The 23,336-nt window shown below is 45.0% G+C and overlaps 1 protein-coding gene across 1 annotated transcript; it reads right to left on the minus strand.

The window, feature by feature from the left end:
- Positions 1-571: 571 nt before the first annotated feature.
- On the minus strand, positions 572-15,679 carry RP1L1 (RP1 like 1). The gene is given in 5 exon segments (XM_012557221.1): positions 572-1,560; positions 1,563-3,688; positions 4,073-5,429; positions 7,067-7,208; positions 15,071-15,679. Coding segments are annotated over 5 exon segments (5,223 nt in total).
- Between the last annotated feature and the right edge of the window lie 7,657 nt (positions 15,680-23,336).

Here is a 23,336-nt window from a genome sequence, read left to right on the forward strand (position 1 = left end):
GTGTGGTGTACGCTGTGTTTTTGGCAAATCCTTTGATTTTCTCCCATGTTCTCTATACATCTCCAGGGGACTGAGCTTCCCTCAGGTTTGTAGACAAAATGTTAATAAAAACAGTTACAAGACTCATGATCATCTCACAGCTTGATCTCCAGAAAATCTGAATCATCTTGGCCAAATTCATCTGTATTGTCTACCACCTTGGTAAAAGTGAGGCTTTTAACTACCTTCCTATCTTCTAAGTCAGGGTCTTTATCTGCCCCCTGGTCTGGAGTGCTTGGGCCTGAAGGGGCTCCTTCTTGCTCAGAGGTGGAGCTTTCTAAGTACATCCTGGTGACTTTTCTTTCTTGAGTGATTACCTTGGGCTCATCTGCAATGCTCCTTGTATCTCCATTGGAATGCTCTTCTTCTGAGCCTTTTTGAGAGACCTGAGAGCATTTTCCTAGAGACAACATGCTAGAGGAGGAGATGACTGTTTCAGGGGCTGACCTTTGGTGAGGGGTATCTCCACCTGGGGCAGGGGGAGGTGCAGGCCTCCCCTCTTGGTAGGGACTGCTGTTTTCAGAAGCCTCACTCAAGTGGCCCTCTCCTTGGCTAACTGGTGGGATACCTTCTTTCTCACCTCTCGACTCTGTCCCTCTCCTTCAGCTTCCTGGGCCTTGATAGCATCTGCACCATCACCCTCTCCTCCTGGACCTTGGTCACCTCTTCCTGAGGCTTAACCCTCCAAATTATCCTCATTCCCAGATTCTTCATTCCTGTTTTCTTCCTGCTCACCCACATCCTTCTCCTCCCATTCTTCTTTCTCCAGGTTGTTGCCAACACTGATATCTGTTTTCCTGTCTTTCTTCTGGGCATCTGAGTCCTCCTCTCCCTCCTGGTAATTAGCCCCCTCTGCCTCCCCTAGTTCAAGATTTTCATCTCCTCTGAGTTTCTGGTTCCCTTTATCCTCATCTCCCTCATCCACCCAAGAACCAGGGCCTAATCCCAGCACCAGCTCTCCATCAGCTCCCTGGACAGATCCGGTCCTCGAGGAGGCCTTCTGAAGCAGCCCCATCCCTCCCTTCTTAGGAGCTCCCTCTAGTGCCTCCCCATTAATAGGTCCTCCCTTCCTCTTCTGCAAAATCTGCTGCAGGTCAAAGGCCTTTTCAATGGGTGCACTGCATTGTCCCATTGTGTCCCTCGAGGATGTGGGGCTCACTTTCTTCCTCATGCAGGCCTCACAGGGGCAAAACCCCTCCCCCTTGGCCTTCCCACCCAGCTCAGTCCCTGGGGCACCACTGAGGGATGGCTTATCCTCCAGGGTGAGGGAGAAGAGCCCATGGGCTCGGGTCTGCTCCTTGAAGGCAGAGAGGTTGCGCAGGCCCTGGAAGCGGCGTCTCTGCTGCTCTGTCTGCATCGAAGCCTCCCACCGCAGTGCTTCCCGGGATGGCCTGGGCGCCTTCCTCCTGGCCCTGCTCTGGATCTTCCTGACCTCCTTCTCAATGCTCTCTTAGAGCCGCCAGCCCAAGTTCTGCTCCACCTCTGCCACCATCTGATCCAGCAGATCGTCGTTCTGCAGACTCGGACCGTGGCTATGGCACTGGCAAAGTGGGTCATGAAGGCCTTCTCTATTTTCTTCAATAACCTGAACACCCAGATGGGGTCAAGATCCAGGAGCCCTCTGTGGGCCATGGAGCTGCTCTTCTCCCCAGTCTCCTGAGTGGAATTGATCTGGGTTTGTTCACCTGCCATCTCAGCATTTCTAGGCAGCTTTTTCAAACCAGGCTCAAACATGGGGCCACTTTGATGCTCACTGGCATGAGAGTCACTCTCACTGGGGCTACTGGAGGGCTCTGCTGGTTTATCACTCATTCCTGGAGGACACAGGTCTACGGAGTCAGGGTCTCTTCCTGCTTCCTCTTTCTGTATTCTCGTGTCTTCCTGTATGCCCTCTCCATCCTGAGTGCCGTCCACTGATGAATCCTGTTTGTTGACTCTTTCCTCTTCTGGAAACTCTTCCTCTTTACTATGCTCTTCTTGCATTTCTTCTTTTTCTATTTCTTCTTGTGTCTTCTCTACTTGTACCCCCGCTTCTTGCATCGTGTTATCAACTACTTGTTCTAGGCTATTGTCCAGCATCTGCTCCCTGCTGTTTTCTCCTGCTTCATCCTGGCTTGTGGCACAAGTCCAAGTTTGGGAGTTTGAGGAGGCTTTGGGACTACTCAGGTGTTGGTTTCTCAGATCCTCTGGGTTCTCTGAGGTTCTGGAGTCAGGCCTCTGATAGGAGATGATGCTTGTCACCATTTTTAAGGGCAGCTCCATCCTCTCAGCAGTCAGGGCGCAGTCCACAGGGCAAGGCCCGCTGCCCTCCCCTGAGCCTCTGCAACCACTGCAGACATCTACTCCTGAGGAGGATGTCGGGGTGAAGTCCTCAGTCACAGTGTGGGATGTGAAGTCTGGCAGAGCTTGGCATGATCTGAGCTCCTGGAGGCCCAAGTCCAGCTCTTCCTTCCCAAGGTCATACTGTGGCCACAAGGACTGGAAAATGGCCAGGAGCTCCTGGAACTGAGGGGAGTCTATGTACCTCACTTTGCTGACAGGAGACCCAAGGTCTTCATCAAAGAAGTGGAGCCTGGCGAGACAAGTGACAAGAGCACGGGCAGAGTGGCTGAGCCTCCTTCCCACTACACCAGACACTTCAGGCAGGCTGCTGGGCCGGCCTTGCTTTGAGCTGATCAATTCCTTCATGATCTGTATGGAGGTAGGTATCCTGTTGGGCAGGACACCCTCACTCACACCATGGCCCACAGTGGTTCTATCACTGGCTCTGGCTTCCTCACAAGCATCTGAAACACCCCTGGAAGCTCCTTTTTGAGGAAAAGCCTCTTTTGATTTGGGACTAGTATCATCAGTCACTGAGGCTCTATCCAGTTCTGGTCTCTCACCTGTCTCTCCTTCCAGGGGCTGTTCTCTGGCCTGAGCTAACTCCCCGAGGACTTCCAGGGAATGTTTGTCAACAGGGTCCTCCTGGGTGTCTTCTGGGCCATCCCCAGCCACATTTGGGCTCTCATCCATCATCTCATATTTTATAAGTATGGGCTTTTCTGGGATGTGGTTCAGCCATTCACAGATGACAGCTTCTGGTGAGATGTGGGGCAGAGTACTAGGCATCATGTTGCCATCTTCCTCTCTTTCCTCAAGGCTTTCCTCTTCACTAGCAATCTTCCCCTGTGACATCCCTCTGGGGCTGAGGCTGGGGCTGGGGCTGCTCCTCTTGGTTGCTCTCACTGTTTTCCCTATGGCCCCTGATTTTGAGCCCAGAGTCAGTGTTCTCAGTCCATTGAGTTTTTCATCCCCCTGCTTACCTCCACTTGACCCCCAGTCAGTACCTTGGTTGTTATTGCTATTGCTACTGCTGCTTGAAGAGTGTTTCTTGACACAAGATTGTCCCCTCGGGGGTGTGGGGCTGTACCTGCTGCACACCAAGCAGGCCCCAGAGATAGGTTGTAGGCCGCCCTGTGGCTGAGAAGCCTGCGGGGCCTGCGTTTTACCACCATGGGTCCCACAGACTAGGGCTGTATCAATCTGGGAGCAGTAGTTGCCTCGGTGGTCTCCTGATTTCACTCCATCAGGCCTTTTAACTACCCAAACCAAGGGTGTGGAGAGCTTGGTGATGTTGCCTCCTGCCTTTTCATCCAGGTGATCAACCCTAACATGAGAGCTAAAGCAGTCTGATGGGTTGGAAGGTGTGGGGGATGGTGAGCTCACCCTGAGCTCAGGGTCCCCTTCAGTCTCAACAGAGGTGAAGTGTGGGTGGTAGAAATTAGAAGCAAAGTCTGTTTTTTGTGGCTCTGAATTAGTAACAAGTATAATGGCAGTGCTGCTGAACCCTGGTGGGCACTGGGAATGAAAAGAGCCAGAAGAGGGAGACCCTGGGTCCTTGGAAGCCTGTTTCCTGACACTAGATGAGCTTTCAGTAAAACTTGGTGCTGGGCCATCTGAGCAGGCCCCTCCTTTATTAGCAGGACTCAGTGCTTGCTTGGTTGTAGGTGAGTCCAATGAGCAGTGGATATCCCTTTGGTGGTGATGTTGCCTGTGGCAGCTTCTTTGGGAAATGCTGCCAAAGCTAGAAGTGCTGGGTGAGGACACAGCACTAGCCTGGCTCTTCTGCTTTCTCCTCCTTCTCTGGGCTGAGGTACAGGGGAAAAATGGGGAAGAGCACCCTTCAGCATCCCATGAGCTAGAATGGCCCAAAGCCACAGGTAGCTTTGTCACAGACCCATCCCTGGCCTTGTGGCTTCCAGTGCCCTGTCCACACTCCTTTGCCTGTAGGTCTCCGTTCTTCAAAGACGAGGGACTCAAAGTAGGGCAATCGGTGCTGCCTTCCTGGGTGTGTTCCTGCTGTGAAGTCATGGTTCCCATCCTGCTTGCGCAGCCCCAGTATGGCTCACCCCTTTCACTGGACTTCTTGAGAAACCTGGCACTTGCTGATGAATCAGGAAGAGCATCCTCTAGGCTACAAGGCCCATGTTTCAGGCAGCCCAGTGAAGGTGCTTCTTCATGTCCCTCCTCTTCAGCTTGTTGTTCCCTGCTGCCCTCCTCTGCTCCTTTTGGACATAGGTCGGGTCCTAGGTTTGGGCCCCCACCAGCCCAGGGCGTGCAGCCAACTTCCTGCTCACCTCTTCTCTTGGAGGTAGCCCTGGAGGATTGACACCCACTGCAGCTGCCCATGCTGCCTTCCAGGGTCCTGGGGCAGTACAAGGATTTTGGCTCAGAGCCTGCTGGAGGTCTGGCATTGGAGGCAGAGCTGACACTGGCCTTACTGGTTCTTTTCCAGCTGGCAACAACTTGGCTCCAGGAAGCCATGGAGTGGCAGTGCTGAGTAAGCCCAGCCCTACTCCAAGAACCTGTGTCCTCTTGCTGGGTCCTGTACAGGGGGTTTGTCCAGATCTCGTAGCTGGGACTTGCCTGCTGGTCTTGGTTAAAGGCCTCCTCACTGCCTGACTCACAGGGCCTCAGTCCCAGCGTCCCAGGCTCTGAGAAGCCCCCAGAGCTGCCTTCCCACACACAATGTAGGGGGTCCACCTCCCCCAGGACAGGGCACTCCCCACTGGCTGTCGTGAGGGTGCTGGCCCTCCTGGCCCCTGTGGACGACAGGAGCATGTCATCGCTGAGCAGATGGAAACGGACTTTCATCTCCACAGACAGACTGCCGTCCTCATTCATGTGGACCTTCTTCTCAAAGTCATCATCAGCCACCAAGGGGCCAAGGCAGGCAGATGTGTCCTGAGGGTCACTATGAAGGGCAGGGCCCATCCAGGTGCGATGCAGGGACACTGAGGGGTCACTGATACCAGACCTCTCTGACAGCAAGGAGAACTGCCGTGACCTGCCACCTGATTTGGACCTCGAGTGGATAACACTCTGCTTGGCCTTCAGTCCCCAGCTCCCTGGTATGCAGTGAAGAGTAAGAGGAAAGAGGAAAAGATGGTGAGCAACTGTGGGGAGCACCAGGGTAAAAGCACGAAGGCTAGTCTTGAGCCTTTCACCACCTAACACCACCACCACCTCTAAAACAGCACAACGAGGGCAGAACCCACTCTACAATGAATATCCATAGAGCTGCCAGTTTGTGAACCAGGATAGCTTAGTGGGATGAGCATGAGGCCTGAATTCAATCCCAACTCTGCCACTTAGTAGCTGTGTCGCTTTAGGCAGAACCTATTTTCTGAGTTGTAAAATAATAATATCTATTTGGTAGGTTTGTTTTGATGATTCAAGGCGATGTATATAAAACTTTCTGCAGTTTCTAACGTACAGTGGGTTCTCAATGGACAGCAGAGATGACAGGCAGAGCAGCAGTACCCAGAGCTAACGCTTATCTCTTCTCACATCACCCCCAGCAAAGGATGTGAAATCAATAAGCTGCTGCATATGAGTCTGATTGTAGGCTATAAAATGTTTTGCAATGATTAGTGGTAATTTATCTTCCTAACACTCATCAACCTCTTGAGTTGATAAATGATTGCAAGGAAGAACCTGGGCATACAGTATCAGGTCCTGATATGCAAGCCTGTACCCCAACCTATGAAAAACATAAGAGGCCACCTGGGAATAGAAAGAAGTGACTCTAAGAAAGAATGAAGTACTTTGTGCTTTCTCATTTCACCTCTTGAGCTAGCATTTGGCAAAAGGGAAGCGCTGAGTCTATGGCCACCAGAAGAAAAGACCCCCCATTGAATACATCTGGGTAGGAAAAAGCTTTTTTGAGCCCTGATCCTCCATAGGACCCAAATGAAACTGGGCTCCTCCAGAGAAGGTGCTGTGGCTAATACGTCTTTGTACATCCAGCACGTGGCATGCAGCAATCACGGAAATTATTGTAGTTGTTATTGTTGTTTGCTTAACAGCTTTTTACAAAGGATATTACTTTGTTCACTCACCAAAAAGCCCATTGCCACTCCAGAATTCCAGCAATCTTGCTTAAACTTTTATCCTGCATTTTTGGTATTTGTGTGTGTGTTTATATATACATATACAATATAACCAAATCTAGAGTCTGGTGCATAGTAGGCATTTTGGATGGATGTATGGCTGGATGTATAGATATATGGATGACTGATGGTTATCATTAGTTTTAGTCCTTTTGATCTCTCTATAGGCCCTTACTGTTGCCTAAGGGATTACTGATTCTTAAAGGACTTGGACATACAATATCAGGTTCTGATATTCAAGTCTGCACCCTCAGCCATGCAATGTCATGCACCCATGGTCCATTGCCTCCATAATGGTTCTTAATAAAAGTTATTTTGGAACCTACAAACTTAGAGCTAAAGATCTCCTAATTCCTATTTCCTTTACATACCATACTCCCCTCTCTTGTATCCCAGTTGGATGTCCAACCCAGTTAAGGTTGATGGCGATGAAAAGGAGGAAGAAGAGACAAGAGAGACCCAAAAGCAACTGGGATAACCAAGAATTGGGCCAAAGGCAGGTTTCCTGAATTATCTGGAAGCAATATCTGCCCAGTCCTAATGAACCAACATCCAGTGCAAATAAGATTGGTGAAAAACCAAAACTAACTCACCATTTTTGTTCCTTAAATTCAGCTTAGGTAAAGTTTCAGTTCCATTTCTCCTAGAATCTTCCATTGCAGGAGGTCTGAAGGACTCATGACCAGCACACACCAGCACCAAGTGGCTGTGTAGCAAACTCTGCAGGGAGTCCACCTGATGAGAAGAGTGTGGAGTTAGGGGTCCTGGTCTCCAGAACCACATCCTTCCCAGGAAGATACAAGTGGTTGAAGAACCCACTCCCTCCAACCCCTTCCTGATTTTTGCACACCTCACCCCAGATTCCTGATCCAAGGGAAGAACCCCACTTACTCCCCATAACACATCCATCATTAGCTGAAGACTGAGGTCATACCACAATAATCTTTCTAACTGCATCCCTCCCTCCACCAGATATGAGGCCTGTGATTTGGAAGTTACTCTGGGTGCCTCTGGTGGCTAAGACTTTAAGAAGCCTGTTATTCTGCTTCCCTGCCTATACTTTCACCCTCCAGAATATTGAAGCAACCAGAGAAATAAGCCTTCCAGCTTTCATACAGAGACCTGATTCACTGTCTCACCGTTTTCCCAAGCAGAGAGTCCTCTCTTGTGTATGACCTGTTTTTCAGGCTAATCCCAGGCTATTGCCTCTATTTCTGCCCTTAGTGAGGCAGGGAGGGGCAGGCACCATTCTCTCTATAGGTAGCCTTTCCATTTCTGGCTCCTACAATAGTTCTTTAGGCTCCTGCCCAGACACTTGTGCCATTCCCCCCACCCACCCACTTCCCCCGCCCTCCTCAGCAGGATGTCTGCTCCTAGGCTAGAAGTAGAGTATGCAACACCAGTGCTGGATTCCATGCCAGGAAAAAGGTACATGCTTTTAGAAAATCTCACCTGGCCCAAGATGCCCCTGCATGTCTGAGGGTTTGCACTATTTATAGCATTACACTGTAGTTAGCAGTGTTGGGTGGGGGTTATTTCCACCTTTAAAGTGCAGAATATGTTCCTTTTCATTTTCTCAAATTAGGAAGGTGTGCTCATTAACAAGAACATTAAAAAAAGAGAGAAGTCTTAACATTCTCTTCCTAAAACATGGCATAGAAATTTGTTGTATACCAGAAGATCTTTCAACATATTTATTATATGTTTGTTTTAAGCTGCCAGGTAGATTTTGTTGATTTAGATTCCTAGTCCATCACAACAACCAAACATGATCCAAGTCTATCAATCTGTAGACATAGCCATGCTTCTAGGGAATCAGACTTTCCAGGAAGAAAAAGGAATTGAGAACTAAGTGATGCTCCCATTTTTTATCATAAACTAATATTTCACCAAAATTGGAAGAGGTAGAGCAAACATGATAAAAGAGCATTATTGAGGGTGCTCATCCAGTAGAGGTCCTGAAAACTGATAAACACCACATAGCCCTTTCTCAGAAGCAATGAAGTTATTATGTTTGCAGAACATCTAATAGTCCTTTAGTAAGTCTATATGAACAGCGAGCTGAGAACTCTAATACTTCTTTCTCCAGTTAACTGTACCTGCTCTCCCTCTCACCACACTGATTAACCTGTGAGCTAATTGAAGGAAGGGACCTAGTCCTATCTGTCTGCATACTCTGTATGTAGTACATGCTTAGTACATGGTGGTTGCAGAATTATTGAGAAGCATTATTGCATATGTCCAAAGTACGTAAGACAAAGTCCCACCATCCTTGCTTCTAAGGAATATTCTGCCTGTACTTCATCCAAGACAAATTTGTTCATTCTTCTGGCTGTCCATAGTATATTCCGTATTCTTTGCCAACATTATAATTCAAATGCATAAATTCTTCTTCAGTCTTCCTTATTCATTGTCCAGCTTTCGCATGCATATGAGGTGATTGAAAATACCATGGATAGAGTCAAAATGACATCTTTGCTTTTTAACACTTGAAAGAGGTCTTTTGCAGTAGATTTGCCCGATGCAATGTGTTGTTTGATTTATTGACTGCTGCTTCCATGGGCATTGATTGTGGGTCCAAGTAAAATGAAATCCTTGACAACATCAATCTTTTCTCCGTTTATCGTGATGTTGCTTACTGGTCCAGTTGTGAGGATTTTTGTTTTGTTTATATTGAGGTGTGATCCATACCGAAGGCTGTAGTCTTTGATTTTCATCAGTAAGTGCTTCAAGTCCTCTTCACTTTTAGCAAGAAATGTTGTATCATCTGGATACTGCAGATTGTTAATGAGTCTTTCTCCAATCCTGATATCCATTTTTCTTCAAGTAGTCCAGCTTCTCAGATTATTTGCTCAGCATACAGATTGAATATGTACAGTGAAAGGATACATCCCTGACACACACCATTCCTTATTTTAAACCACGCGTTATCTCTTTGTTCTGTTCAAATGACTTCCTCTTGGTCTACGTACAGGTTTCACGCAAGCATAATTAACTGTTGTGGAATTCCCATTCTTCACAATGTTACCCATAATTTGTTATGATCCACACAGTTAAATGTCTTTGCATAATCAATAAAACACAGATATACAGATATACATCTTTCCGGTATTTTCTGCTTTCAATCAAGATCCATCTGACATCAGCAATAATATCCCTTGTTGCATGTCCTCTTTTGAATCCAGCTTGAGTTTCTGGCAGTTCTCTGTTGATGTACTGTTGCAACCATTCTTTAATTATCTTCAGCAAAATTTTACTTGTATGTGATATTAATGATATTGTTCAGTAATTTCCCCACTCTGTTGGATCACCTTTCTTTGAAATGGGCACAGATATAGATCTCTTCCAGTCAGTTGGCCAGGTAGCTGCCTTCCAAATTTCTTGGCATAGACTAGTGAACACTTCTAGCCTTGTAGCCCTTTGTTGAAACATCTCAATTGGTACTCCGTTCTGCACAAGATTAGTCAATGTTTATTCCACGCTCTTTCTGCTGTGCTTTCCAGTACTGCAGAACTCAGAAAGCTATAAACACATTTCCTGGACTCCCTTGCAGCTATGATTCTAAATGTGAAAAAGTTGCAATTAGATGCACTTTTATGAGATATGGAAAATAATAGTGAAGCAGAGGCCTTCTTCCTTTTGCTTTTGGCTATTGCCACAAGCAAAAAAGGTCAAAGTGTTAAGAGGCATCTGTAGCTGGGATAACAAAAGCCACCCTCATTGTTCCAGTTCCCAGTCACCAGCTTCCTGCATGTCAAAAGGCAGTTGTGATGGCATCAGCTTCCTAATTCTGGAACACAGCAATGAAGGGTGATACTGAACTCAATAATTCCAATGATGACCTTCCAACACCCCACTTTCTTAACTGTGTCAGAGATGTCTACCCTGACAAATCAATTTTGTGATTCATTTCTAGAAACCCAGCCTACACTCCTCCAGCCTTTCAATGAATCTTTAAGCATCAAAGTCTCTGTATGTAATTCCCTCCTGCTTAAGATACCTAGAGAGGTTTCTGGCTTTGGTATCAGAGGTTGTTACAGGCAATAGACCTCCAAGGATGGGAATCTGGCATTAGTTATCTCACTAGTTGGATCTGAAAGCAGTGATAATCTGGTTACAATGGGATACTGGTATTCCATGACACACAGTGACAAAATAAGTTCTTAAATAATCACCCTTGATAGTAGAACGCAGTGCTTACTGACAGCAAGACTTTGATCCATCATTGGCTGCCAAGATAGGCTATTATCATGAGAGTAAAAAAATGCAAGGACAGTGGAGTAAGCTGGATGCCTCTGACTGCTCTGGAGAGCTTAAAGAAAATGGCAAGCTCAGGGTTTAAATTCTCAGTTCAAGGATGTACAGAGGACCTAGGAACTTCTCTGACTTCTGTAAAAGGGTCACTTATCTCTTATAGTACATAACTGGTTCCCTTTATATTGTGTTAGTGTGGTCTTCTATTAACTTTTACCCACCGAACATGGTAACACTGGAGGGTACCCCAAAAGCTTCCATGGACAATAAATGTCTTCCTCCCTGTCTTCATTGTGTGTCAGCAACTCTTCTGCTGGTTGCTGAAATACAATTGAACTGGGTATTATATGATTCATTAAGTCACAAAGTAGGTGTGCTGAAATAACACTCAATCCTTAGGTAGAGGTGACATGTACTAGTGATCAGGTGCAAGCAGGTCCTAAAGGTACAAGTTGTATGAGCAAGCGGCTCACACTTCAAATTCACCTGCCTTGATGCATTGTCATCTCTGCTCAGCACACACTTAGGACTTCATGGGAAATTCCCATGACCAGTTAACTGAAGAAGAAAATATTTGATTCTGGATTTCAGATCGTTTCACAGGATATGCTGACACTAGCAAAAACTTGATGGATGCAACATTACAGACCAACTCAGGGGAGTCAGGGGAGGAAAATCCAGGGGGCAGTATTATTCAATTGACTGTTTTTCTTGGAAGGAGCAAGGGAAAGAAGTTCTATACCAATTTAAGGGTAGTGGTTAATGGCTCAATCTGATAATCAGGGACTTGGAAGGAACAAGGCTGGAGGATTGATAACAAGAAGAAAACCAGTGAATTGATCTCTCAGAATAGGCCCAGAGTGTGAGAATATTTGTGCCTCATGTGAATGTTCCCCAAAGGGCATACACTGCAGACTCTCAGTAATCGTGTGGACAAATAAACTCTTTAGTGGATGTCAGTCATCCTCTTCTCCAATCACCCAGGGTATGCTCAATCAGCTCATGAACAAAGTGGCAAAGTAGCATTAACTAACAACATAAACTCCACCTCATTAATGTTGATCTGTCTACTGCTGCTGAGGGCCCAAGCTGCCAACAGCAAAAACCAATGATAAACTTACGCTCTACAACATACCTCGAGGGAATCAGCCAGCCACCCGTGGGAGGCTGATTACATTGAACCTCTTCATTATGGAGTGGGGATGGAAATTTGTATTCAATGAAATAGACACTTACTTTGGACATAGACTTCCTTGGCCATCATCCTTCTGCCAGTATCACCATCCATGGACTTACTGAATATCTTATTTATCATTGCCAGAACCTGTGAATATTACTTCTATCTAAAGAATTGATTTTACAGCAAAAGAAGAGAGACAATAGGATAACTCCCATGGAATTCACTGGGTAACCATATATCCCATTGCTCAAAAGCAGCCATACTTTTGGAACAATAAAATATCCTTTGGAAAACTCAATTTTGGCACAAGCTGGAAGACATCACATTATGACGTTGAGGTGTTGTCTTACAAGATGTGATATGTGCTCCAAAATAGCAACCAGTACATAGTGCTGTTTCTCCATAGGCGACAGATATTTGGCAATTAAAGGACAAGAATGAGAGTGGCTCCTTTCACTATTATACCTAATGACCTAGCTTCAAAAATTTTGCCTCCTGTACCTGCAACTTTGGATTCTGATTGTTTAGAGGTCTCAGGACCTAGGGAGGATATTCACTCCAGGAGACACATATTGTGGTTCAATGGATCTGAATGTTGAGACAATCTCCTGGCCATATGGAGCTCCTTATGACATTGAACCAAAAGACAAAAAGAGGACTTCTTTGTTATATGAGATGTTTGAGTTTGATTATCAAGGGGAAATGGAGTTGCTATTACTCAACGAGAACAGAGAAGAAGAAATTTATTGCCTAGGGAATTTTTTGGAGTACCCTCTAGTGTTGCCATTTCCAGTGGGTAAAAGTTAATATGAGACTACAGTAGCACAATATAAGGAGAAACACCAAAGACTCAGACCCCTCAAGAATACTGGTTCAGTCCCACCAGGTACATAACCACAATTAGCTGGGGTGCTGGTTGAGGGCAGAGGGAGCATGGAAAGGAGAGTGGAAGGAAATTTTAAGTACCAGTGATGGTTTCATGATAGATAATCTAATTTTTTCACAGCTCTGCTACATATTTACATGTTAACAAACTTTCTGTTTTTTGCTCTTATTCCCCTGTATTATTTTATATAAGGTATTCTGGCAGTGGTGGACTTGATAATTAGACCTACAGATACAGGATATCAAGATGGAATTGTGATTGAACTGAAGAAGGATACAGTAATTGATGAAACCTTGGGGAATGTGATGGTTAAGATCATTGGTCAACTTGGCTGGGCCATGATTCTCAATGTTTTGGCAGTTGTGTGATGCTGTGGTCACTTCCCTGTTGAGATCTGGTATGTGATCACCCCCATGATGGGATCTGCTGTGAGCAGCCAATCAGTTGAAAGGGAGTTTCCTTGGGCGTGTGGCCTGCATCGAGTGTGGGTGGACATTCTGGCAGGGCTCAGGGGCTTTTGCTTGTTCTGGATCCTGCAGCTGGCTCCTGTTCATCTGACCTCTAGTTCTTGGAACTTTAGCTAGCAGCTTACCTGTGGTCTTGTCTGCTGATTTTGGGATTCGTCAATTTTCACAGCCTATGAGCAACAGCCATGCTCTCCAACCTGCCAATCTTGGGTTTGCCAGACCCTGCAGCTACGTGAATCAGGAGAAGTCTCTATCCTGACCCATGGACTTGGGACGTTACAGCCTCTACAACCACGTGAGCCATTTCATTGATATAAATATCTCTCTCTGTATATATTTATATGTTTTACTGGTTTTGCTTCTCTCGAGAATCCAGCCTAAGACAGGGAAGAAGGTGAGTATGTTTTCGATTGTGTGAGAGAGAGCTACATTGTTAGGTGGGAACATGTTATTATAGTTGCTGTTTGGAAATTAAAGCATTAGTAGAATGGTGTACACAGATGTTAAATAGCAATAGGATTGGATTGTGGGGCAATCTCCATTCTGCCTGCCCACCTTTGGTGCACATTCATGTTCTACAAGACCTGGAAAGGCAAAAATTATATTAACTAGCCTTCTTTACAGTTAGGGCTGGATGCAGATGGAATTTTCCATCTATTAGATGTCCTTGGTCAACATTGGGAAGGTAGAAATGAGGCAGATACTATCTTTTCTTGATTCTGGCAGTATTTGTTGTTGAGTAAGCGTGTGGGTAACAGGAGACCATGGCAGCTAAAGCTGAAGGGACTAGACTCAGTGCTCCAGAGTTCCTGGGTGTCAAGAAGCAGCTACAGCAGTTTCTCGGTCCCAGCTTTATAATCTTTGATGCTTGCAGAGAAGTGTTCTTGAACTTAGGAATTACAGTAGCATCAAATAGAGTTAGCAGCTTCTTGAAGGATACTGGGAGCCATTCCTGCAGGTCCATCTAGAGTTCCCTTCTCCAGCTTTCCAAGGATTTGGAAGCTTCTAATGCCCCATATTAAATTGCTTTCTGCTTAAGGTATCTCAAGTAGTGTCTGTTTCCCTCACTGAACTCTCACTGAAATAAGTTGTTAAGAGGAGTGGATAAGAAAACTGCAAAGGGTGCAAAGCACAGCACCTAGCACTTAGTCAGTGCTCCCTAAACGGTCACTGAAAGTTTGAATAACAATTGCTTATTTGATTAACTAACTGAATGTCTCTTCTCTAGTCACTTTTAGTTAGTAGCAGATAAATCAATTACTTCCTTTAAGGAATAATCCTCCCATTCCATCTGTTATGGGTTGAATTGTGTCCCCTAAAATGATACATTCAAATTCTAACCCCTAGCACCTGTGAATGTGACCTTATTTGGAAATAGTCCCTATGCATATGTAATTAGTTAACATGAGGTCATACTGGAGGAGGGTGGGCCTAATCCAATATAACTGGTGTCCTTATAAAAAGAGAAGAGATACAGACAGGCAGACACAGAGCAAGACAGATATGTGAAGATGGAGGCAGAGATTGGAATTCTGCTGCTACAAACCAAGTAACTCCAAGGATTGCCAGCTGTTACCAGAAGTTAGGATAGAGGCATGGAGCAAATTCTCCTAAAGAGCTCTCAGAAGGAATCAACATGGCCAACACCCTGATTTTGGACTTCTAGCCTCCAGCACTGTGACACAAAAAATTTCTGCTGTTTTAAGCAAGCCAGTGTGTTACAGCAGCTCTAGGAAAACAAGATACCATCTAAGTATTTTGACCCAAAGTCCAAAGAATTCTTTTAAGGAAATATACCTCAAGAGCCTACCTTTTTCCCACTGATTGTAAACACCTGCTTCACGGGAAAGTGCAGAAGATCTGAGGCTTTGTTGAGAAAGGCCCTAAGGCTTCTAGTGTTTCTATGACTGAGAACCACTGTCCTCTTGAATCTAGGGTCCATGTTCTTAACCAACATTATCCTCCTTGGGGCTTTAGGGTTCTTCCAGGAAGAAGGTATTCCTGGGACCTCATACCAGCCTTCGAAATCCCCCGACGGCTGAGCAGAGAGGCCTGTCCCTTGATGCCTGCCAGGCTCACTGGGGGCCTTGGGGGGCTTCTTGTCAGAGCAGAGGTAGCAGCCCCCATCTTCCAGCTGCTCCAGAGTGCTAAGGCAGCGCAGCCCCCGGGGCGTGGTGATGGAGCGCACCCCGAAGGAGAGAGGCATGCGCTGAGAGAGCTCGTCCATCAGGGCACTGAAGCTCTTAAAGGTGCGCCGGTGAACTGCTAGCCGGACCCCGGAAAACCAGGCATCCCCTTTCTTGAAGAAGGTTATCTTCTTGGCTGGCGTGACATGGGTGATAGAGGAGGTCCGAGCCACAGAGGGGAGGAGGCATTCACGGTAGCTCGGGGCCTGGGCATCCCTCAGGGTGCTATTCATGACTCTGATGCCCAGGTGTCTATAACCAGGAAAGAGAGAGAAGAGTTAGAGAGCAACTCATGGGATTTTGCACTTCCCGTCACTTCCCTTCCTTATAGAGGTGCTTCCTGCCCAATCCAAATTTGCTGCACTCTCATCTAAGCAGAGACTGGTTAATATGTTTGGATAGAATATAAGGAAGGTCAGAAGGTTGTCATCGGACAGACCTGAGCTCAGACCCAAACCCTACCACTTACCAGCTGTGTGGCCTAAGCGGTTAATAATATAATCTGTCTTTTGCTGCACCCCATCCTTAAAATGGGGATATATTTACTCTGCATAGTGGTTATAATGATCAAATGAGTTCATGTAAATAAAGCACCTGGCACAGGGCAAGCATCAAAAAATCTTTATTTCTTTCCTCCCCCTTGCTGTTTCTCTTACCCTTTTCTACTAACCCTGAACTCTTTTTAATACTTTAGTAGTTTATCTCCTAAGTGGTAGGCAAATAAAGAGAAGACTATGTAACACAGAAGTAAGAACGTCGGCTAGGAGTCAAGAGTCAGGCTTCTGTGCTTCACTCTTAGATTTGTTGTGTTATCCCACCTCTCTGGATTCAGTCTCTGTAGTTGTCACGTGAGAGGGCTGGAGTAGAAGCCATCTGTTCCAAACTCCTCACAGGTGGGGGAGTAGAGAAGGAAACCTGGAGCTCTGGACCTGTAACCCAAAGAGGATGCTACCATTTGATGCCACGTGTTTTATCTTCATTATACAGTAATGTTTGCTTTAATCTAAAAAAAAAAAAAAATAATATCCCTCTTACCCCTTCCCCCAAATTTTTGGAAGATGTGTGGTGTACCCTATGGTTTGAGTACACCAGCTGTGATGGATTTAATTGTATCCCACCCAAAATATGAAGTCCTAACTCCTGTACCTGTAAATGTGACCCTGATTGATAATAGAGTTTTCTTTTTTTTAATGTTAATTAGGGAATATCAGAGTAGGGTGGATCCTAAACCTAATCCCTTCTGAGTGGTATCTTATAAACGGGAGTACAGACACACAGACATGGGGGAAGATAGATGCCATGTGACTATGGAGGCAGATGCATCTACAAGCCAAGGAACTCCCAGGGATACCCAGAAGGAAGGACTTTACCCTAGAGCTGATGCCCTGATTTGGACTTCTAAACTCTAACACTGTGAGACAATACATGTCTGTTCTTTAAAGCCACCCATTTATGGTATTTTTTGTTATGCAGCACTAGGTAACTAGACACCGTCCACTGCTATAGTCCTGGGAGTACTCCTGCCTGCCCAAGACTTGGGGCTGAGACTTGCTGTAGTAGGATCAAGACCATTCATTCAACTAGTCGCCCTTATTCCCACTGCCTCATTTTTGGTGATGCTTTATTGCCTCACACTGAACCCTTGAAAAGTTTCCTGCAGGCTCTTCCTGTCACCAGTCACTGGGTTCCAATCTGTTATGCACCCCTGCCAGCTTAGTTGTCCTGAAACCCTGCTTTCACTGCCAGCTTAGTTGTCCTGAAACCCTGCTTTCACTGGGATATTCCTATGCTCCAAAACTTTCAATGGTTCCTCACTGTCTGCAGAAAAAGTCAAACTCTTTATCCCACCATTCAAGGTCCTCTTCAATTCATTCCCTACCACCCCCTTCAGCCTTACCTCCTGTTTCTTCCCACAAGTTCTCCATTTCAATCAGCTGGCCTGACTCTGAGGTCTTCCTGCATGGCTGGCCCCATCCTCTGCACCCAGCCTTGGCTTCTCCTCCTTTGTGGAACCTTTCCTAGCCTATCCAGCCTGAGACGACCTCCACTTTCAGCACAACTCACCTGACATCTCCCACATCCCATGCCTGTCTCCTTCCTGGACAACTACACCCACAGCCTGGGAGACAGAATCTGGCCTACATATCTCTGTATTCCTCTTGGTGCTCAGCCTTGTGCTTGGCACAGAGTTGTTGTTGTTAGTTGCCGTGGAGTTGGCCTCCAACTCATGGTGACCCCCATGCGCAATGGAATGAAACATTGACCAGTCCTGCGCCATTCCCATGATCAGTTGAGGACTGGACAATTGTGATCCCCAGGGTTTTCTTTGGCTGATTTTTGGGAGTAGATCTGTTATATTCTGCAAGCCCTGCTTAAACCTATTCAGCATCATGTTGTTGTTATTGTTGCCAGGTGCCGTTGAGTCAGTTCCAACTCATAGCAACCCTATGTACAACAGAACGAAACACTACCTGATTGTGCATCAACCTTACAATTGCTGTTATGCTTGAGCCCATTGTTGCAGCCATTGTGTCAATCCATCTTGTTGAAGGTCTTCATCTTTTTCTCTGATCCTCTACTCTACCAAGCATGATGTCCTTCTCCAGGGAATGGTTCCTCCTGATAACATGTTCTAAGTATGTGAGATGAAGTCTTGCCATTCTCACTTCTAATGAGCATTCTGGTTGTACTTCCAAAACATATTTGTTAGTTCTTCTGGCAGTCCATGGTATATTCAATATTGTTCACCAACATCATAATTCAAAGGCATCAATTCTTCTTTGGTCTTCCTTCATTGCCCAGCTTTCACATACATAAGAAGCAATTGAAAACACCATGGCTTGGATCAGGCGCACCTTAGTCCTTAAAGTGACATCTTTGCTTTTTAACACTTTAAAGAGCTCTTTTGCAGCAGATTTGCCCAATGCAATGCGTCATTTGATTTCTTGACTGCTGCTTCCATGGTCGTTGATTATGGATCCAAGTAAAATGAAATCTTTGACAACTTCCATATTTTTTCCATTTATCAGGATGTTGCTTATTAGTCCAGTTGTGAGGACTTCCATTTTCTTTATGATGAGGTGTAATCCATCCTGAAGACTGTGGTCTTTGATCTTCATCAGTAAGAGCTTCAAGTTCCCTTCACTTTCAGCAAGCAAGCTTGTGTCATTTGCATATCACAGACTGTTAATGAATCTTCCTCCAATCCTGATGTCTCGTTCTTCTTCATATAGTCTAGCTGCTCAGATTATTTGTTCAGTATACAGATTGCATAAATATGGTGAAAGGATACAACCCTGATGCACACCTTTCCTGACTTTAAACCACTCAGTATCCCCTTGTTCTGTTCGACCGACTGCCTCTAGGTATAAGTACAGATTCCTCATGATCACAATGAAGTGTTGTGGAATTCCCATTCTTCAAAATGTTATCCATAATTCGTTATGATCTGTACAGTTAAATGACTTTGCACAGTCAATAAAATACAGGTAAACATCTTTTAGCATCATAGAAATAACCAAACTGCCACTGACAGACAGGTGGTGGCTATGCTTAAGGTACATTGGCTGTGAATTGAACACAGGTCTACTGCATGAAGGGTGAGAAGTCTACCATTGAACCACCACTGCCTCTTGGCACAGATAAAGGCCCAGTAAATACATACTGATTAATAATGTTTATATTTCACATAACCTCATAACAGAGACCAAGGTCTGTCTATAAGCTCACACTTGAACAATTACGATCAAGTGAGGAAACTTCCTCGCTTACAGGTGATTCAGAATCTTAACAGGATCCTTGTTTATGTGGCGCAACAGTTGAGTGGTTGGCTGCTAACCAAGAGGTTGGAGGTTCAAACCCACCCAGCAGCTCTGTAGGGGAGAGAACTGGCAATCTGCTTTCGTAAAGATTACAGCCTAGAAAACCCTATGGGGCAGTTCTGCTGTGTTACATGGGGCTGTTATGAATCGAAGATCAACTCAACAGCACTTATCAACAACAACAGGTAAAGATGAGACTTCCCTGTTGCAGCCATTGATACTTATCTATGGATATAGCCAGTGCCCAAATTTCCTTTTCTTCTCCATTTATCTCCATTAGTCATAAGGGAAATGAATTTCTCATTTTCAAAATCTTGATTCACAAAATGGCCTATAATCCTCTCTCGTCTCTGGCACAAACTTAAAATTAGCTTCTTCGATCTCCTCCCTCTCAATTAATCCCTTTAAGCTGATTTTCTAGGACCTCCTGCTAACATTCCTGCAGCTTGCGGTAAGCTGTTACTCAGGAGTGTCTTCCCTAAGGACTAAGTTTTATTCTCACTTGATTTTCATTTTCATTTGTGATCATGATCATCCTTCTTGGCTCACTGAGGGACTAAGAGGGGAAGGAAGTGTCACCATATTCCCACAACAACCCCACTGCCACCAAGGTCTTCTCCTCCTTGCAGCCTTCTCCTGAGCAGAGACAGTCTCTCCAGAGACATCCCCAATAGCAGCTCTGAAGGGTGTAGGGATACATTCAAGAAGAAAGCAGAAAACTGGCTTTGGCGCTAAGAGAAAGAGTATTCCGGGGCTGCTTGAGAACCCAAAGAAAAGTAAAACATCAAGCATATACTCAAGTGGCTGATAGATCCTTTTTCCTAGTATTGCTTTTCTAAAAAAAAAAAAAAAAAAAAATTTTTTTTTTTTTCCCTGAACTGGAGCTCTTGGATCTCTAACTAGTCTTTTGAAATAAAAATAGAAATGTGACCTGACGGATTCTTAGTGCCTAAGATCACGCTTAATGGCCAAAGTGTACACAAGGCTCCTTCCTGACATTCCTACCAAGCCATCATTCTTAAGGGTGGAACACATGATCCTTAGAGTAGCTGATAAAAATTAGTGATTATCTCCCCTGAAAAAATGCACTTGCACTGGTATAACTGACAAGATTCCACACATAATTTCAGGTGGTCCACTCATACAAACACACACAGAAACAAGTTTAATAAATTCCCCGCAAGAACTTGAAATTTAGGACCCAGGAGAACAAGCTGAAGGGGCAAGGATGCTCTGGACTCAGGAACTGTGCAAGGTGAAGTAATATAAGGCTACAGCCATCACACTGCTTATCACTGGGAGGTGAGGCAACTGCTCCCGCAAACTCAGCAAGAGCAGAACACCCAGAAACAAGTGAACTTCACTGTCATGAAGAGTTATCATGAAGTAAGATGTTCTCTTGCAGCCACAGGCAAGGGAAAAGTAAACCGGCTTTCTCCCTTGAAGAAGCTTAATGAACTTTCTATTATTTTACCTTCTAAATAACCTGGCCCCACTAGGGTATTCATTGATCAATAACTTCTTCCTCCACAACTACCATAGCCTCCTTCAAACTGAGCCCAGCACAACTAGATGATGCCTAGTTACCACCACCAGCTGCTCTGGCAGGGATCACAATAGAGGATCCCAGATGAAGTGGGAGAAAAATGTAGAACAAAGTTCAAATTCACCAAAAAAAAAAGAGCAAACCAAGCTTGCTGGTCTGACAGAGACTACAGAAACCCCAAGAGTGTGGCCCCCAGACACCCTTTTAACTGAGTACTTAAATCATTCCTGAAGTTCACCCTTCAGCCAAAGTTTAGATGGGTCTATAGGGCCTGGTGGTGTAGTGGTTAAGAGCTTGGCTGCTAACCAAAAGGTCAGCAGTTCAAATCTACAAGCTGCTCCTTGGAAACCCTTTTGGGGCAGTTCTGCTCTGTCCTATAGGGTCGCTGTGAGTCAGAATCGACTTGATAGCAATATTTTTTTGTTTTTTGTTTTTAATAGGGTCAACAATAACACACATGAAGACCGTGTTTTGTAGTCCAATCATGTATAAGAGACTAAAGGGCATACCAGCACAAAAGCAAACATGAGAAGGCAGGAAGGGACAGGAAAACTGGATGAATGGAAACAGGGAACCCAGGGTGGAGAAGGGGAGAGTGTGACACATTGTAGGGTTGGCAACCAATGTCACAAAACAATTTGCGTATTAACTGTTTAATGAGAAACTAATTTTCTCTGTAAACTTTCACCTAAAGCACAATTTAAAAATGCAAATAATCATATCTTCTTCCTTCACTCACTCATGTATCCAGCAAAGATTTCTGAACATCTATTGTGTACCAATAGAACCAGGGAACTGCCAAAAGTTCAAGCCGGATTCAGAAGAGGAAGTGGAATGAGAGATATCATTGCTGATGTCAGATGGCTCTTGGCTGAAAGCAGAGAATTCTAGAAAGATGTATACCTGTGTTTTATTGATTATGCAAAGCCATTTGACTGTGTGGATCATAACAAATTATGGATAACATTGTGAAGAATGGGAATTCCAGAACACTTAATTGTGCTCATGAGGAACCTGTACATAGACCAAGAGGCAGTAGCTCGAATAGAACAAGGGGATACTGAGTTGTTTAAAATCAGGAGAGGTGTGCATTAGGGTTATATCCTTTCACCATACTTATTCAATCTGTATACTGAGCAAATAATCCAAGAAGCTGGACTATATGAAGAAGAACAGGGCATCAAGGGGGAGGAAAACTCATTGATAACCTGTGATATGCAGATGACACAACCTTGCTTGTTGAAAGTGAAGAGAACTTGAAGCACCTACTGATGAAGATCAAAGACCACAGCCTTCAGGATGGATTGCACTTCAACATAAACAAAACAAAAATCCTCACAACTGGGCCAATAAGCAACATCATGATAAATGGAGAAAATACTAAAGTTGTCAAGGATTTATTTTACTATGATCCACAATCAACGCCCATGGAAGCAGCAGTCAAGACACATTGCATTGGGCAAATTTGCTGCAAAAGATCTCTTTAAAGTGTTAAAAAGCAAAGATGTCTCTTTAAGGACTAAGGTGAGCCTAACCCAAGCCATGGTATTTTCAGTTGCCTCATATGCAAGTGAAAGCTGGACAATGAATAAGCAAGACTAAAGAACTGATGCCTTTGAATTATGGTGTTGGCAAAGAATATTGACTATACCATGGGATGCCAGAAGAATGAACAAATCTGTCTTGGAGGAAGTATAGCCAGAATACTCCTTAGAAGGGAGAATGGTGAGACTTCATTTCACATACTTTGGACATATTATCAGGAGGGATCAGTCCCTGCAGAAGGACATCATGCTTGGTAAAGTAAAGGGTCAGTAAAAAAGAGGAAGACCCTCAACAAGATGGATTGACACAATATGCTGCAACAATGGACTCAAGCATAACAATGGGACCGGGCAGTGTTTCGTTCTGTTGTACATAGGGTCGCTATGAGTTAGAACCAACTCAACAACACCTAACAACAACAACAATAATTGTGTACTAGGGTCTATGCTGGGTCCTGGGAATAAAAAGATTAATAAAACTTAGCATCCATTTTCAAAAACTTCACATTCTGGAGTGACAAGTAGACATTATTAAAATAAATGTTAATGATAAGTGTTCTAATGATATACACAGGGTATGACTGAAAGCAGATTAAGAGGAATGGCAAGTCAGGGAAGGCTTCCTGGAGAAGGCAATATGGAGTCTCCTAAACTCAGGGCTAAAGAACAACTTAGGGATTAGTCAGTGAAGGAAGAAGTTAGGACAGGTGTGGCAACTAGATATTGCCTGTATCCATGGGGCTGTTTGATTAAAGGGACGTGAGGAAAAGGTGCTGAAGCTTTCTGTATGCTGTGGTCAGTTAGCTATGCTGCCATAAAGTCAGGGCAGAGCAGGGCTACACAGCTTCCAGGCACTTGCCGTCCCTGCATGGGGTGTTCAGAAACGGCAGTGTATGCCAAAGGAGCACGCACAAAAGCACAGGGGAGGGAGAGAGCAGGGGATTCAGGACAACACTCACACAGCTGTGTGTGCAGAGGG

This window comes from Trichechus manatus, unplaced genomic scaffold, assembly GCF_000243295.1.
Source record: "Trichechus manatus latirostris isolate Lorelei unplaced genomic scaffold, TriManLat1.0 scaffold00091, whole genome shotgun sequence".
Classification (NCBI taxonomy): Eukaryota; Metazoa; Chordata; class Mammalia; order Sirenia; family Trichechidae; genus Trichechus; species Trichechus manatus.